This window comes from Mesoplodon mirus (genome assembly GCF_964341445.2).
Source record: "Mesoplodon mirus genome assembly, chromosome: 16".
Classification (NCBI taxonomy): domain Eukaryota; kingdom Metazoa; phylum Chordata; class Mammalia; order Artiodactyla; family Ziphiidae; genus Mesoplodon; species Mesoplodon mirus.
Genome location: NC_138992.1, coordinates 46,541,790 through 46,561,206, shown reverse-complemented (window position 1 = coordinate 46,561,206; position 19,417 = coordinate 46,541,790). Strand labels below are relative to the sequence as shown.

The 19,417-nt window shown below is 34.6% G+C and overlaps 1 protein-coding gene across 1 annotated transcript; it reads right to left on the bottom strand.

Moving 5' to 3' along the window:
• Positions 1-1,950: 1,950 nt before the first annotated feature.
• On the bottom strand, positions 1,951-19,121 carry CALB1 (calbindin 1). Its single transcript, XM_082601274.1, has 9 exons — positions 19,052-19,121; positions 10,302-10,385; positions 10,132-10,188; positions 6,941-7,018; positions 4,396-4,451; positions 4,267-4,306; positions 4,084-4,137; positions 3,159-3,230; positions 1,951-2,811 (listed from the first exon to the last, which is right to left on the bottom strand). Exons 1-9 carry the CDS (start codon positions 19,109-19,111, stop codon positions 2,698-2,700), a joined length of 615 nt encoding a protein of 204 aa, XP_082457400.1. The 5' UTR covers positions 19,112-19,121; the 3' UTR covers positions 1,951-2,697.
• Between the last annotated feature and the right edge of the window lie 296 nt (positions 19,122-19,417).

Genomic DNA, 19,417 nt, shown 5'->3' with positions numbered 1-19,417 from the left:
CTCTGATGTTTGGTTTTTCAAACTACAAACAAATTTAATCTCTTAATAGTATATTTTTGGGAACAGAGTTCTTAATTTTAATAGAGTCCAATTTCTCAATCTGTTTTTTTCATAATTGGTTAAGGAATTTTCCATGCATGAGGTATCAGAGATACTCTCTTGTTGTCTGCATATACTTCCCATTTATGTTTAATAATAATATACTTGGAATGAATTTTGTGATATGAGGTAGGCATTATATGAGCTATCTTACATTTGCCTTTTCAGATTCATCTTCCATTCTTCATTCTGTTCTCTGCTCCAGGGGGCTGGCCTGTCACTTATATGTAATTGTGACTGATTTAGCTGAGTTATAAGAATTTCTTTTCCTGGTAGTACTCGGGAGTTAAAGTCCACCATGATAGGCCAGGTGCTGGATTCGTGGCCATTATTACTATGAGCACTCTAGGAAGTTCCCTCAGATATACTCCTATCAGATTTTTTTCTTGTTGCTTTTCTTTCTTTTTCCATGCTATTATTGTAAGAGTACAAAACCTGGTCTAGTTATGGTGTATACTTTGTAATGGATAGTTGTTTTCCTACAGATGAAATGTAGGAAAGTTCTATATATTCTTCCTATTCCTCTGGAGAACGTCTTTCAAACAGAAATATTTGATTATGTCTGTTGGGCAAAGAGCTACAAATATTTGGATTTTTTGAGATTTCTTTGTAAATCTTAACGCCAGAGACACATATTAATTCAATGAGGCATCCAATAATGCACTGAGTCAGGCAGGTTTACATTTATTTAGATTTCCTAGGCTGTAATAATTTCAGTAACCTACACTTCCCCTGAATTGATCATGGGCTACGTATTCACTGACTTTTTGAGGAAGAAAACAAATATACAAGATTATTAGAGTTATTTTCCTTTTCATTTATTCTTAGTAGTTAAATTCAGCCTAAGGTCAGTGCTTCCATTTACACACTAGAAGCAAAGCCAGTCTACTACTGCCATCATATGAGAAACTTTATTTTTTGGCAATCTCTTTTCTGTTCATTCTTGGGGGAAAGAGATACCTCACTTTTTTGTTATTTATATGAATTGAGAAAACCAGTGCAGAATTTATAGAATGGAGACATTCAAAGTGACCCAGAACCATTAACTCTTTGGCAGTAACTTTATAAATTTCAAAGAGACACATCTGGGGCTTCCTTGGTGGCACAGTGGTTGAGAGTCCGCCTGCCAATGCAAGGGACACGGGTTCGTGCCCTGGTCCGGGAAGATCCCACCGCGGAGCGACTAGGCCCCTAAGTCATGGCCGCTGAGCCTGCACGTCCGGAGCCTGTGCTCCACAACGGGAGAGGCCACAACAGTGAGAGGCCCGCGTACCACAAAAAAAACAAAAACAAAAAAAAAAAAAAACCAAGAGACACATCTCTCATAGTTCCCTGCTTCACATCAAAAAATGAGAAATCGCCAACCATAACATGTCAACTATAACCAGTATAGTATATTCTAGCTACAACTATATGAAACTGTGACTTGGATGTGGGTCAAAAGAATGTTTTAGAGCCACCCTTGCTAAATAAGATAAATGATTGCATTAGCATTTCTCTTGAGATGTTCTTTTTAACTCATTGGAAACTATTCGCAGATAGAAATAGAACTATTTTGAATGCTGATCTCAACATGAAATATAGAATTCACAGAATACACAAAATTATTGATGATATAACATTCAACAATCAGGGTGCTATGAATTTTAAATTAAAATTCAATTATGTAGTAAAAAAGATTTGTTGTAGCTAGAAAAGAAAATATTTTCCGAGGCAGCAGTTACCCTTGGTGGAAATGAACAGTTCTACATAAAAAGGAAATCCAGGAAGAATGCAAACTAAACACCAGGATACCTGATATATATAATTTAATCAGATAGTACATAGACTATGACATAAAAACAGCAGTTTACTAGAATAATTATTGTCTGCAGCACATGAAAACAGTTTAGAAAATGGGTTAAGGTCATACTCTTTTACAGTAGACTCGTTGGAAATACAAATGTAGAATAAGACAGATTTATGCATCGTCTAGTGCTGCCTTTTCTTGTCATCAAATCAACTTGAACCAATAGATTGGTGTGGATTCAAGCAATAGGTGTGTTGTTGATTAAATCTTGCCTAGTGAGACTGTTAACCTCATAGAGCCACAGTTAACTAAATATTTATTGATATTTTGGTATTTTAGATGCAAAAGCACATTTCTTCTAATTGGAAACACAGCTTAGAACTACTTTGTGGGGCAGACTTACAATTGTCTGAAATAAGAATGCTTGGCTTGTTATATATAGCTCTTCTATTCAGTGACAAATATGCATTTACATATCAGAGACTAGGATTTTAGAGATTAATCCTGGTGGAATTTTTAGGGAAATCTTGTCCAACTATATTTATGGAAGCAAGAATATGTTAGATTATTTTTTTTAATTGGGTGTGTTGACTGGCCTAAGCATAGACATTCTCCTTTTCAAATGTACAAAAAATGTACATTACAAAGAGCATAGAAACAAACTGAAAAGAGTGTGCCACACATCCTGGATAATTATCTATATGCAGTTAAATTTACAGATACAAAACAAAATACAGCCTATTCCCTTATAGTGCACAGTTATTTTTTAGATACAATGTACCGCTAGTAAGTGGTCATGGGCATCAACTCTAGTTGTCCCCAGCAGAGAGAATAAGAGCAAGATCCGTTCGGTACAGCTTCCCTCCATCCGATAAAGCCATTATGCTTTTCTTGTACGTTGGAATATTATTAATATCCAGATCCTATATAGAACATAGAATGTATTATAATCCAGTTAAACATGGAAGTGAATTAACCACTGTCAAGTGATAAAATGTGAGACGAAACTGCTTGTTACATCAATCCATCAAGAAAAGAGCTGGATTAAATTCTTATACAAATGTGGATAAATCACAAGGTTGTTTTTGAAATCTATTTATCACAGTTAAACACTGATTCAGGCCAGTACCAAATCAGGTTAAGAACTGAAATCTACTTCTGCTCCTCTATAAATTTTTAAAGTAGATTCTCCAAAATGGATATGAGGTTGCTTCTAGATGGATCCATCAAGTCTGCTTAAGAAGTAAGTGTGGCAAGGTAACTAGATTACCTGTTTATTCTTCTCACATAGATCCTTCAGTAAAGCATCCAGTTCATTTTCATCTATGTATCCATTGCCATCCTAAGGGAGGAGTAATAAAACAGTATATAAGCAAACTCATCCATAATAATGGAGAATGTAGTAAATTGGAAATAATTGAAATCCTCAGAAAATCTTCCTACTGCAAACTTGGCAGATATTCTAACCTCTTAGGTCAGACCCTCAAATTTTTAACTGTTCCAAAGTTCCAAAATAGATATGAATTCCCTCTCATTCAGCATCATATATTTGTAATATACTTTGAAATTTTCAAAGTGATTTCACATTTAATATTTCACTTTATGTTAACAATATCACCACCTCCTGTTGAAGTAAGTAATTAATCACAAATATTTTCATATGAGTGAGGACATATAGGCTTGGGGAAGCTATATTACTGGCTTGATGTCACATCAGGCAGTGGAAAGGCTGTACTAGAGCCCGCAGAGGACTGATTTGGTCCAGGAGTAGAGAAATTAGAAGAAACAAAACATGTTAACTAGTGACATCATACACAACCTTTCCTCACACACATGATCTTACCATATACTTAATGGGAGGATTCTGCTGGATATTTTCATCTAGCTTAATCCTCATTCTACCCTGCAAAGTGAGTATTATCATCTCTTGGTTACAAATGAGGAAACTGAGGATCAGAGGATTTTGGTATCTTATTCAAAGCCTCACAGGAGATAAATTGTTGCATGGGATTTGAATCAAATTTGTCTAATTTGGGATATAACATAACTCATTTCCTATGACAAGAATAAATTGGCTGAGTAATTTTAATAGCTCATGTTTCTTTTAATATAACCTTGAGTTTGAGGTTAACCCTTCCTGAGCATTTTCCAAATTTTTCTAAAGAATCAAATTATAGATAAGAAATTTTTTTTACCTGATCATATAACTCAAAAGCTTTATTGAACTCTTTCCCACACATTTTGACTCCCTAAATGACAGAGAAGAGAGCAAAGATTAAAATGCAACTATTATATTCCATTGTGTTTCCCTTGGCAAATATCCCACATTCTAACCTTTCGAGAAAAATATTATTTATGGTAGAGAAAAGGAGAAATACCTGAAATTTAAGAAGAAAATTCTCCTGCACTGGCAGTAACCTTTTGAGAGAAAAACATTATATTAATACATTAGATTTTTGACAAGGATCAGCTTTTTATAATAATATTTGCATAGTTCGTAAACTCACCTGGCCATCTCAGTTAATTCTAGTTTCCCATCATTATTTGAATCAAACAATTTCAGCTGAAAGACAGAATGCATTACTGTAGCCATTGAAGAATTATTTATTGCATTGAGGAGGAGGAAATTCAAAATAAAGCAGTTTGAGTTATCAATTACCTATATAGACAGCAGAATTCTAGAAACTAGCATTTATTAAACTTCCAGTGCAAAATTTCTATTCTGTGACCTGTGTCAATTGCCAAAATTTATCAGAACAATATAGAATAGTCAGAGTAATAGTGATCTTAGGCTAGGCTTCTGGAACATAATCATTTATTTTTCTTGCAAATATATGTTTATATGTATCAAGATGTGGGAGAGATGGTGTTTGGCAGTACATAGCACATCCTGAAACTTTCCAAATAATAGTATGAAATTTAATATTTAATTTGTTTCTCTCTTTTACAGCATCAAAGAGTACAATCAGAATAAGCAGATAATATGAATAAATCCTCAGAGAATAAATTTTTGAGTAAGTTTGAATTGTTTTATTTTGCCTTGGGTACTAGGTACTCAATAAAGCTCCTTATCTCCCCATTGCACTTACGTATACATCATATACCAAGACATAGCCAGGTATAAACACATTCATACCCGTATTTGGGAAGCATTCACATTTTAGAAAGTTGCAACTACTGTTCTAATATTTTATATAGAAGGACTACATATAAAATAAAATATATAAAATATGTGAAAAAGTGGTATTATTTTTGTTTTTAAAGAAAGGAATGTGATCATAAAGTACATAGGTTTGGTGAGGTCTCTTTAGGGAAAAAAAGAAGGGCATTCTGTGGTTTGAGATGTTCTAACAATCCTTTGTAGGAGGTAGATTTTTTCAGGATCTGATACTGATGTAACATTTTATAGTCCATTGACTATAAAAGTTCTAAATTGTCACAGTGTCTACCAAGATACTGGACACCAGATCACACAGTTTAGTGTCCACAGGGAAATATTTCCCTACAAATATATTTAAATTTTAATTAGTTCTTGATTAATCTACTTCCTGGATTTGAGCTTGTTTATGGCATTTAACCAGATAGGCCAGGCCAATTCAACAGGGGGAAAACTCCCATTTGAGTGGTTTTAAAAAGGCTGCTTCAAATTTCTACTTGGAAAGGAGTCTTTAAGTAGACATCATTTAAGACTGGCACAAAACAGAAAATTGATAAATGTAGGTTATTGTCCATTTCCCAAAAGTTATTCAGAGTGTAGATCTGCCCATTGTAACACGTGTATGTTAGTGATGTGGTAAGTGGCAATGTAATGAGGAATTAAAGAGGGCACTTCCTTACAGTGAAAACTTTTTTGATTGCTCTGAAACTAAAGATTAGTCCCACTTTATAATAAATATCACTGTATAATGAATAGGGCAATAATAAAGTTCTAGTGGTTTTTTTTTCCCCACATAAAAGTAGGCTGACAGACTGAAAGTAAACCTCAGTTACATCAAATATGATCAAACTTTTTATAAAATTATTTCTCACGAAAAAATTCTAACTCCTTTATTGGTCTAAAATAACATAATTTTTATAATAGGCACTTATGTTTTACAAGTTATTTATTTATATCAATGAGGTAAGAATTCACTGTACATTTATAGTACTTAAAGTGTGTATAAATATATGTACTGATCTGGATAATTTAAAACTGTCTGAATTTCAAAAATTAAACAATTAAAATAATGTTGCCAAAATACTGGGCCATGGCTTAATCAGTTTGGCAAAGGCTTTTTCCTCATAGTCCTAATGCTGTGAATCAAAATGAACAAACTTTACTCACTTGGAAGTTAATTAACTTCATGGGCATTGTATTATTTTATCTGGATATTTATAAATTTATTTGTTCATTCATTCTTCAAACATTGTGCTTATGTGTAAAGCAATTTTCTTCACTCTATTAGCAGTATTCTAAAATAGTTCTTGGTTATACTATTTACCATAGCATCAAGCTCAGGGTATATTTGGATTTCCTCACCAAAAGCACCAAGACAATATTCCAAAATAACAAGAATCAAAGGAAAGAAGGAGGAAATATCCATTTTTAGTCACTGAATGAATAAGGTAGCCAGAAGTTTTCTCTAAACTCTAACAAAATCAATGATTTCCTAAGACATGATAAAAATTGATTCAGAATCTCTATAATAAGTGAGGTTTTGGTGATATAATTTATATATCTATAATGTAACTTACATATATATGTGATATAATTACACTGGCTTGTAAGAAAAACAAGTGATATTTTGATAGATGAAAATTACCTACCTCTACAAGAAAGGGAATGCTCATATGCTGAGCCTTAAAACCAGCCTTACAATACACTTGTAGCATTCAGCCTTACAAGGTATAAGCATCCCTAGGTATTTCACTTTTGCAGTGAAATGATACCTATGTGCATGTGATGCCCACACCATGGCTTGTTTATTTCATCCTGTGTAGACTTGGGAATTAGCCAGAATACAGTAATATTTCATAGGCTCTTGGCTGTAGTCTTTTCAAGATCAGTCTTACCATTAGGTCTGTATACTCAGCTAGTTTTTTATCATCAACAGTCTTGTTTGCTTTTTCCAGCAGGTCCTTTAGAAAGTTCTGTTAAGACAAAAAAGTCAGATAAATTTCATCAATAACAAACAATCTGCTTTCATTTCAGCCTGCCTTGAAATGGAACACCCCAGGAATACAAAGGAAGTCTCTTTTTGAGGGTAGAACCAGGTAACGGGAGGAGCTTAGAAGGGAGGTACTCTTGGCGTTCCAGCAGTTCTCTTTGACTGAAAACTTATCTGTCACAGTCTGTGCTATGCTATGCTATGCTTTTATGATTTCAATTAAAGAAGTATCTGGATTGTGCACCATGTAGGAATCAGAGTAAAAACCTGTAAAACCAGCCAGCCCAATGGAGGCATTTCTACCTAATGGTATTATCAGTAAAGAAGGTGGAGACCTACCCTTAATTACAAGTGCATTTTCTGCCCTCACAAACTGTATTTCCACATCAGTTTATAGCCAATATGAAGTACATTTCACCAGAGGGCTTTTAGGCTTGATATGGTACAAACCACCTTGGTTACAATGTTTCAGCTGACTGTTCAAACTAAAACAGTTGGCTGCAGAGGTTACCTAATCTTTGAAGGATATATGAATCACATCAAAGTAGAGATTAATGTGGGAAGGATGAAAAAAGATGATTATTAATTTGACAGTTGAAGTTTAGGAGTGAATTTAAATTTTTTTACCAGAGAAATAAATTAAAGCTTTATAAAAACTTGCCATATAAATGACAGTGTAAGTACTTAATATAAAGTCTTTCATTTTGTCTAGTGCTGTTGATTTGCAACTTCTTTATTTGTTCAGAAAATGAATTAATGCAATTATGGAAAACTGAGCAGATATTATGTTCAGACATTATTGAAGGATAGGATTTCTTCAGTTTTGTAGTTGTTTTTCTCCCTCCCAGATTTTCTAGCTCTGCTGGGCTGATTTAACTTCATTATTTTCAAGGAAGGAGACCTTTTTCTTGGTTTGATAAATTTAATTTCACTTCAAACATTCCACTTCAAATTCAAAGTAAAGCATGGAAAACTCAAAGTTATCTGTTGGGGGATGAATTTTACTTTTGAACCATATGAGGCTTTTGTCAGAGACTAATTGGGTTAAAAATCCTCATCAGAGACTAAAATGGTGGTCACAAAAATAGCCTGGGAGAAACCTCGGGATGCTGAGATTCAAAGTCGTGTCTGAGAGCAAGCAATGTTTTACTCTATTATGGATCTTAAAATTAGCTTTCTTGAAAGATCCATTAAAAAAGAATGCCAACTTATCTTCAAAATTCCCCAGAGAGGAGTACTTCTATTTAGAATCTCTTCTGAGAATAAAATTTAGAATAAAGAAGGCCAGTATTGGAAATGAGCTAAAGTTTCATTATGAACTTGAAATGATTTTTAAAAGGATTTTTTTGGTCCAATAGAATAAAAACACAATAGTTTAACTGTCACCTTGTGGGTAACCTTGTGGGTTGCTGAGTTGCATATTTGTGAAAGACATTGTTTTTGGTGATTTCACATGAAAAATGCTTACATTTCTAAGTGTTTTTATTTTTTAAGGTGTTATTACTATTATTTTCCTTTCTTAAAAATTTTTTTAAGAAATTTAAAAAAATTATTTTTTTCAGCCATGCCAAAAGGCATGTGGGATCTTATTTCCCCTACCAGGGATTGAACCCGTGCCCCCTGCAGTGGAAGCATGAAGTCTTAACCACTGGAGGGCCATGGAAGTCCCTGTAAGTGTTTTTAGTTAAATATGTTTTAGCAATTTTGCAGTGGTACAAATATATGTAACTCAAACCATGTTAAACTATGACCAGGAAATTGTGTTTGTTATTCATGTTTCCCTACATAATAGCAGAAGATGTAGCTCTTGATGACTGAAGCTTGAAAATGTTTGTCCTTGTGGGGAAAAAAAACATTATTATCATTATCAGATATTCTGTGTCCAAAACCAGGTTCTTTTCCCAGGCAGCTGTGTACTCTTTAAAAATTATCTAATCTCTCTGAATTTCAGTTTCTCTGTTTGTATAATGGGAATTATAATACCTCCCTTGTAACTTTTCTGTGAGGATTAAATGTTAAAATATATTTTAGGCATCTAGTACTATGCCTGCAACATAGTAGGTGCTCAATAATTATTAATCTGCTTCCCTTTTAGTTACTCTATACCATGAAGATAGAGAAAATAGTGTCTTCCATACTGAGAAGTATTGAGGTGAATTTAAAGAAATGACAGAAAGATGCTTCTATATTTCTGAAGGCTAGTAAATTATTGAGTTCATGAATAATATAATTTATACTGTGCCTGTATTTCACAAAATCTTCCATGTGCAACATCTTACTTGATCTTCACAATAAAGCTGAAAGGAAGGTATTATTACCCCCACATAAAAGATGAAAAAAATCAGGCAGAATGATATAGAGATTTGTCCAGAGGTAAGACTTGATTTCAGACCTCTTTGCCTTTTCCTTCATATCTTCTTCCTCCCCCACCAGCTCTTATATACATCTGTGAGATATGAATTGATAAATTCATTTTCAAAGTTGCAGTTTTTCGGAAGTTTGATTATATTAGGACTTTGTTTTTATTGCTGTTACTGAGAGGCAGTAAGCTACGGGTCTTGGAAACAGACGAGTTTAGAGATCACAGTTCTATGTCTTATTTCTGTGTAGCCTTCAGTACATCACTTAACATCTCTTAAATTTTTCCTCACTGGGTTAAGACTAATCTCAAAGAACTCACGTGAAGATTAAATGTGTGTAAAGCACCTGGCATACAGTAGGTGTCCAATAATTGTTTATCTTGAAAGAGAAATCTATTTATATAGCTGTTTCATTTCTAAAATAAAATGTCAAATTTTAATGAAAATAACCAACCTATTTGGCTTAGTATATAATTTATCTATCTATCTATCTATCAGCTACCTCATATAACAATTTGTATATACCACAGAGAATGCTAATTTTACATTGCTGAAGAGAATTTCAAGAAGTACTTGAAGTCTCTTTTTTGATCTGGTTCTTTATTAATAATTGGAAGAGTGGGTGAAAATGTGCCATTGCTTAACATTAGTTTCTTTTGTGGGAGGTTTTTAAAAAAGCTACAAAGTTTATAATTATATTTGACAGGAAAAAACTTACATGTTTTTACTTGCTTACCTTAAGCTCCTCAGTTTCTATGAAGCCACTGTGATCAGTATCATATTTTCTCCATGTCTGTAAATTATTTTGGATAAGGAAAACCAAATATATTAAAAAAAAAAGGCAACCATTTTCCTATTTTAAGTAGCTTTCTGAAAACATCACTCAGTGACAGAGCTTTCTTATACCTTCATGAACTCCTCACAGGACTTCAGCTGCTGGCATCGGAAGAGCAGCAGGAAGTTCTCTTCTGTGGGTAATACATGAGCCAACTAGAAAAGATTTTAAAAGTTGTTGTAAGGAGCTTGAAAACAAGTCTCTCACATTTCCTGCTCTTAGGTTTTCCTAACATAGTTTTATTACCTAGAAAACTAGGAAAGGAAAAACATTATAATCGATTTTTCCTTTCTGATACTTTGCCCCTACAAAGTGCCATTGTGTTTTCCAGTGCTTGGGTGTCCTTGAGTGACTGGTTCTCTGGTCTGGGAGATGACCACAGCAAGGATGCTTAGGAAGCTCAGATAGGGATTATTTGACCAATTCTCATCTGCTAGACATAGAAGGAGACTTATCCTGGTGGCTTGACCCCTTCATCTTTTCTGTGCCACAGATCTGGTCTTATTCTTCTTAGGGCACACAGAATGGCACACATGGAGCCATACATTTCATGTAGAATAAAAGAAACTATGAGAAATATGAATGCAGTGGAAAGGATAGAAGGAAAAAATGCATTCTTAAGTCTGAGGAGAAAGCTTATTAAGAGATGCAAAGGAAGGGAAACTCGAGACAATTATAAGACGGTGGAAAGAGAGATGGAAAGGACAATTCACAATGAACAGTGGAAACTGACCAGTAATAGGGAATATCAGTTCTCAAATTTTTGGTTTCTGCTAAAAGAACGTCTGCTGCTTGAGTCCAGGGCTTGAATTCTATTCGATGATTTCCATTTAGTGACCCTATGATATTTCTCCTTAGATCTCATTTTGTAACTTCAATGCTCTTCTTTTTTTTTTTTTTTTAGGAAAGAAGGACTCCAGATCCCGTTTTAAGATGAATATAATCTATCTATTGTGTGCAGGGAGGGAGGGAGCTGGATTGATGGCCTCACTGAAGGTATGGGTTCTATTCCTGGCTCAGCTGCTAATTAGCTGTGGTCCCCAGCAACTCCCTCAGCCATTTCTGGAACTTAGCACTCTCGTCACTAAAATAAGGACTTGAAATAGAAACCAGTGTCTCTTAAATGTATTGGGTTCAAAATGACTTTGAGAATCTGTTAGAATCACTACATCTTCACCGTTAAAGAGTGAACCTACAACACTATATTTCATCTAATTTCCAGAAGCTGATGAATCCCCTGAAGTATGGGCATGAACCCTCATCTCTGGATTTTAGACCAAGAATCTGCAGTCTAGATTAACCTTAAGGTCAGCATAAACACCGAAAGTTCTACCAAATTATAGGAAAGACTCTCACACTTCAAAAAAATGTTGTCCTTTTAGGTCCATTAAAAAATATAAAATTTAATATAAAATGTATCATTCTACCTTATAGGCAAGTAATCTCAGCTTCTTTATGCCTGTATAATATGTCCTTTAACTTATCTTGTTTTTAGATCTTTGAAATAATGTCTCAGTTTAGAATCATTCAGTTTATAGGCACTAGTAATGGGATGAAACTAAGAGACAGGGCCAGACATCTTATTAGGATGTTTAGTATGACTCAGAAAACATTTTCTTATTTATTTTGAAACAAAGGTCACTAGTTTGGTTGTGCATTAATGCAAGCATTTATTTAGGAAACAGGAAATAGCCAAAGCCAACTCTCTATTTATTGGTATGTAACTTGTCAGATACCACTTTGTAAGTTTTGGGTGGACCTCCCCAGAGACCATCCACTTCAGGAGGGCAAAGACTATTCTTTGTCTTCATCCTCTGAATACTCAGTGTGGTGCTCAATGTTAGGTGCCTGACATAAATGTTTGGAATTGGTTGATAATTTTACTTCATTAAAAATACCTACTTAATATGATTTGTAGTGAGCATTTTTTTTTCCATCTTCATTGCAATTTTCTATATTGCTTGGATTTTCCTAATTATTGTGTGTTGTTTTGAACAAAAATAATAATTTTTCTTAAAAAATTCTATTTACCAAAATCCACCAAATATATAAAAACAGGAAAAATAAAAGAATGAGCTAATAAGCAATGACCACATGTAAAATTAGGGAAATTTTAACCATCTTTGTTTCAAAAATTAAACTTCATATAACTTTCATAAAGTTCAGAGGTCTCTAGAATGTCAAATACAGAGATGGTAAAATTGCTCTTCATGTAGTATAAATATATATCTCTTTGCCCATGTCATTTTGGTCCTAGTTGGTTTAATTATAAGAAAATACATATTATATCTACATGCAAAATAGTCAATCTTTTAATTTGATTGAACTGTTAATGTTAAACTGAATACAGTGCTGTCCTATTTTACAGACATTAGAAGTGAGTCTAAACACATAAAACATTGTAATAAGACAACTAGTCACTAAGAAAGAAGCAGTGAATATGTGTGGATAGGATGTGGCTATTAGTGAACATTAAGAAGTCTTTTTGGGGGCTTCCCTGGTGGTGCAGTGGTTGAGAGTCCGCCTGCCGATGCAGGGGACACGGGTTCGTGCCCCGGTCCGGGAAGATCCCATATGCCACGGAGCGGCTGGGCCCGTGAGCCATGACCTCTGAGCCTACGCGTCCGGAGCCTGTGCTCCGCAACGGGAGAGGCCACAACAGTGAGATACCTACGTACCGAAAAAAAAAAAAAAAAAGAAAGAAATCATCTTTTGTGTGTTTTTTCTTTTGTTTTTGGTGGGGTTTTTTTGGCCACATCATGTGGTTTGTGGGATCTTAGTTCCCAGACCAGGGATTGAATCCGGGTCCTTGTCAGTGAAAGTGCCTAATCCTAGCCACTGGATGGCTAGGGAATTCCCCAAACCATCTTTTTCAAGGTGTGTTTCACAATGCATATGAATTAATATTCAAGTTTCAGAGCTGGTGCAGTAACTCTCCAGCAGTTGACTTTAAGACCATATCTACAAAATACCTGAGGTCTTTTATAGAAGCTGTTAAGTAGGGCTACTTTGTCTCTGTTTTGCTAAGCCACCGTTGTCCATAGTAGTATCCAGTACTACCTGTCCCAAGATTATTGGTGATTTCTTAATTCTTGGGCTACCTACCTGCTTTTTCATAAACTCTCAAAACTTTATTATGGGTTGGAGAAGAGAGCAGAGAAAAGCAAGGGAATAAGTGGCAGGCAGATAACTGTGGCTGCCATAGAAAAATCTCTCAAAGCTTCATTTATGAAGCTTGTCGCTTGTTGCTTTTCACTGAGAGTGGGGAAGCAAACATTTCTACTTGCCTGTCTTCCCTATCAGTCTATATACAGCTTGAGGAAAGGGTCTGTGTCTTAATTACTGTTTCTTTGCCTGGCACCTGCAAAAATTTCAGTAAATATTTTACTCAACCAATGAATGAAGGCAATTGACTATCTTGGGTCAGCATAGGCTTTCAATAAATGGAAATAAAGTTCCTTTGGAGATGATTCAAATAACTTATTACTGACTTGCAGATAGGGGTTGGGGTGGCCACTGTGATATGACAGCCAGAGCTCTCTTTAGGTGCTAGGAGTGTTGCTATGGTCTCAACTGCCAGGTCTCTTTGGGAGATTACCTGGGCTGAAGAGAACTATGTTCCCCAAGGAAGCTGAATTCTATGACTGATGCATATGGGGATATAAAACCTAGCCCTCTCACTGAAAACTTGGGACATCTCTGAAGGGTCATCCCAGTTCAGAGTTCACTGTAGGGTCAACTGAAGTTGAGACTATATCACAGCCCAAAGCCTCCCTCTGCCCGGCCCTGTTATTTTCATTTACCTTCCACAGGTATTAATCCCAAGAGCACTTCCTAATAAACTTCCTCATTGCTTTTCTTCAACTCAGATATGCTCCCCAAGGAACTCAACCTGTCCCATGACAGGGATCTCTACCATCTGTCTTCTATTTCTAGGCATAAAATGGAGCCCTTGCCTGTGTTTTGGAGTAGGTTGAAATCCCTTGCTATGGCTCATGTGGCTATGATTCAGAACCTACTAGGCACTGTGCTGGATGCTGGAGATTCGTAGTCACCGATAGTAAGAACTTTACAGGGAGGCAGATAATTTCAAAAAAAGTTTTTTTTCAGACAATTTCAAAGCAACATGCTAGGTGCTGGGAGAGTACACATGAAGTAACTTTACTAGAAATATAAGTGACTGAGCTATATCTTTTAAAGCACACATGAGACATAACTTTTGAAGACAATCTTGGTGCATGTTAGCTTCCTTCAACACATATTAGTAAAACATTCACTTTTTTGGTTTGGGAACCAAAGAAATATTTTTCTAGCCAATGAGAAGTGAGTCCAGGAAACCTGGAAATTTGAAAGGCAAATAATCTTTCTGTACAAATTAAAGCCTGGTGGAATTTAATAATTTGAATTTGACAAGTTATAAAAATGGGAAAAAGATTGACATTCAGAAAAATGGTATAGATTTTCCAATGAAATATTTTTATTTTTAATAATAATAGCAAGTACATTTATTGAGTTTTTACAGTGTGCCAGAGTTTATCTATTTGTTTGACATGTATTATCACATTTGATGTTGATACTCATATGTCACCCCTGTTCAGAGTCAAGGAAACAGAAGCTCAGAGAAGATAAACAGCCTGCTATCACATAGCTTATAGTTGGAGCCACATTTGAAATCAGACAGTCTGACTTTTTTTATTTTGAGACCTTGTCCTTTTACCATCACCCTCCATTAAAATCTTCAGTCAAAAAATTTTCTTAATAAACTGTTTTTAAAAATCTATCCAGGGGCTTCCCTTGTGGCGCAGTGGTTGAGAGTCTGCCTGCCGATGCAGGGGACACAGGTTCGTGCCCTGGTCCGGGAAAATCCCACATGCCGCAGAGCGGCTAGGCCCGTGAGCCATGGCCACTGAGCCTGCGTGTCCGGAGCCTGTGCTCCGCAACGGGAGAGGCCACAACAGTGAGAGGCCCACGTACCGCAAAAAAAAAACCAGAATGAAGTTTTAAATCAGACTTTATTGTCAGCCATTTCCTCAAATTCTGAGGTAGAAAAGTAGTCTGCTATAAAAAAAATTACACTTACTATGGTTAAACTCACATGCTCAAATCCCACTATGGCTGAAAAGAAGGAAAGTCTAGAGAAGTGTCTGCTTCCCTGGGAGGGTTATTATAGTTTTAGGATTAGAATAACTTGTAGATCTATTTTTCCAGTGGGTGCACTGACCTGGACAAAGAGACACAATAGACTGGAGAGGTTGGTAGTTTCCCACATAGTTCCCAAGGGATCAGGTGAAAAGTTTGCAGATTTGACATCCAGCTAAAGGAAATATCTATACTTAATGTGAGCACCAGAGAAGAAATTTCTATTATCTGTTAAATCATTCAGTCTCTCTCTTTAACTATTTTAATCAGTCTTCTCTGCAATAGAGCTATTAGTCTGAATAAATTTAGAACATTTTGACTGTCACAGTATTTGTTAAATTATCTCAGAATTTCAGTGCTCCTGTTTTGAGTTTGTATCAACAATCTCTTTATTATCGAACTGTATTTGTGTGAATTTTAAAATCTCTTTGGAGACATAAAATTGAAAAGTTCACAAGAAAGCATATCTGTACATTACCCTTCTTTTTACATGTTTTTACATGTCTAGGTAGCAAAAGCATGTAGTTGGAAAGTGTCAGTCAACTTCATTAGAACAGAAGTTTGAAAATTAACCACTATATTTTCTGATCTTTTGAATGACATATTTCAATTACAGCCAAGTCAATTTGGCCTGTTTCCACCAGGAAAGTAGACTGCCACTTAAATACCATTTGGTTTACTTTGATTAGATTTTGATGAGCCCATGTGTACACCTGCTAAGTGGGCAAAACAAGCAAACCTAACCCCTTTTTCCTTTGAACACCGAAGTGATGGTGTACTTGATGTGAGTTGATGGGAGTAAGTAGACTATTATATATTTTGGAGAACCTGGGTTTTTCCATTCCTTCATAGCTGGCTGAGATTTGTGTATTTGTATTTCTTGTTATATATAGTATTTCTTAGCAAGTGATATATAAGTTGGAAAACAGAAAGGATGAAGTTTATTTAATACAACTTTCTGGTGACACTAGAGAGCACATTACAAATTCAGGCATTCCCCACTCTCCCTTTCTCCATTTTGTACATGTAATCTGTAGTTTTCAATTCCTTTTTTACAATGATTTTTTCAGAACCTCTCATTTTTCTTGTCCCTCCTACTTAACCAGGCTAAGTACAATCAACATGCATATGAACTACAGCAGCAATCTCTTCCCTGTTCTCCCATTCTCTCATTCTCACTTCTCCAAGTTCTCACCTTCCCCACTTCCTTCTCTGTCTTGGCTGATAACTCAGATTAATGAAAAGAATTCTGGAATCAGAGTCAGACATAAGCCTGTATAAATGTTCTGTTACTCCCTGCCAGTGGGATCTTGGACACATCATTCAACCTTTCTGGCTTCAGTTTCTTTATCCTTAAAATGAGAAATCTTGGCTAGCTTTTCCCACAGGTCCCATATGACAAAAATTTCCCCGTCCTGGAATACTTAAACTTTCTAATTAATTTTTATGTGTCTCACTTCTCTCCCTTTAAACTCTTTCTGCTTCCATTGATCTGAAAGTTCTTCCCAAGTTATGTTTCAAGTGGTTTGGTCAAATAACTTCTTTATACTTTGTGCATCCCTGTTCAACCAGGCTAAATTTAAGCCTTGCCATAAGTAATCAATGAACTGAAGCTTGAAAATATTTTCTTTTAATGCAGAAAATGTATGGATTATTAATTGTAAAAAAAAGGCTGAGTAATTTAAAGGAAAATGGCTGAAATTCTATTGAAGTCACAGGTTCCTCAACTATAAATTAGATGCTCATTTTATATTTGTATTTATTTTATTTTGTTATAATGAGAATCAAATGAGATCACATATTTGAAAACACTCTATAAATTGTGTAATGTATAGAAATAAATGAAAATTCTTTTTCTTACTGTTATTGCTATAACAAGTTCCTCAAGTCTTCATTTCAGTCTTCACTAACTTCTTCATCCACTTCTGTTACCTATTTCTCTCTATCATTCCTCATACAGAAATCTTTTCTTTCCTATAACAGTTTCTTTTCTCAAACTTCTGGGGAAATTTCTTGCATCAAACCTCTAGGAAAATGTATTTGCTAGTGAATCCTAGTCTCCCATCCAAATTAGACCTCAAATAATGCTTCATAAATGATTATACCATATCATACACAGTAAAATATAGATTCAAAACAGATTCATCCATCTGATCCTTTTAAAAATGTAGAATCCATGTGAATCAGATCCATGCTTTTTGTGCTACTGTTACAATCCAGTATCACTGAAGAAATTAAAATAAATAGCTGAGCCCACTGGAGTTCTTAAAGGTGAAATACTTTAAATACAAGATGACAGTCTTTCCTCTGATAGAATTATAAAGTATGCCAAACTCTGAAATAGCCACATCTATAATTTCACTGATTTTAGAATTTCCACTAGTTTTGAATAATTAGATTTATGTCATCTCACTTATATTCATTTCAAAGTTATTTTCTTATCCTTGATGATTCATATCTTGATTAGTTGGCCTCTATGTCAGTCTATAAGTCCCATTACTATTAATTTATCTATTTATATAGTAATGAGTTACACATGGGCAAAGGGGAAAGTGTATACTCCAGGGAAATATTTTAATTACAAAGATAATAATAGTATGTTCTTCTTTAACTCTATTTGTGGTAGCTGTTTAAAAATAAGTGTATTTCACATTGACATCACAGGTGTCCTATAAAATCAATTATTTGAAAACCAGGTTAGTTCTCTGAATCAAAGTTAAATTATGACTAAATGTTTCTCACAGCCAGAATACTTCACAATCTAATACATTAAGAACATTATATAAAGAACATAATTATGCCTATATTTGGTATATTTTAAAATATGACCTTATTAATTTTTCTGGACAAAGTTGTTCACTCAACTTCTCTAATGGGTTGCAGAGTTAAAGAAAGTAGCTGAGACACTAGATTTTATAAAAGTAGAAGTAAGGGAAGCAAAAGCTGTTTCACAAATCTGAGAATGCTGAAGAATTAATGTATAGTCAAAGTTTTGTCTCCTTGATTCATAGACCAAAAGAAAAGTTGTCCTCAATAGGAAAAGTCATTGTCAAAAGATAAGATTTGACACCAAGAGTTTTAACTCTTAATGACTCAAAAGAAATCTGTACCTATAACACATCATAAAATATTCACTGACTTTAGCTAAGTTCTTATGTTTTTATAAGGCCAACTGCTAATCTAAAATGGAATTTCAGAAACCAGCATGCAGCTTTTTACCATGATATCATTTAGGGACTGCAAATACTTTATTTTATATTCTAACAGAAAAGTCTACACTGTTAAACAATAAGAAATACCAATGAACCATATACTTGGTTGGTGTTTTATTGACCTGAATCTGGGTAATGTAATGGGATGAGTACTCATCTAGAAGTTGGGGACTTGAGCCTCTAATTGCACCAGTGCCAGCAAACAGTTAACATAGTCAAAGGCAAATCATTTCACTTCTCCAGGTCTTAGTTTCATAATGTACTAAATTTCAGCTTTGGATTATGCAAATTCTTAGGTTTCTTTCATTTCTGAGCAGTTTTTGATTTTATATTTCTGAACAAAAGATAATATGTTACTTAAGTAAAATAAACCTCTTGGAACAGGTCTTGCCATATCATGTTTGAGTTGAATACAACTCCAAAAATCTCACTTATTAAAACTATATGAGAATAATGCATAAGTTTCTTACCTCTACAATTCCTATTTTTCCATCATCTTTTTGCCCATACTGATCCACAAAAGTTTTCATCTCAGGTGATAACTCCTAAAATTATAAAAAAAAACAGGTAAGAAGTTTAAAAAACAAACAAACAAACAGTATGCTTGTGATGGTGTAATAACTTGTTGCAAAGAAAAACTGGAATTAGAGCCATTCAGAATTATGCATACGATTAACTATTTTCATGAAAATTAAAATACAAGTGATACACAGTTTTTACTGGTTTCAAATGACTTATTATTATTTCTGAATCAATCACTATGATTTATCTTCTATTATTAGTATTCAGAATATGTTATCCTTTGAGAATGTAGTCAGAATCATTCAGTTCATAAC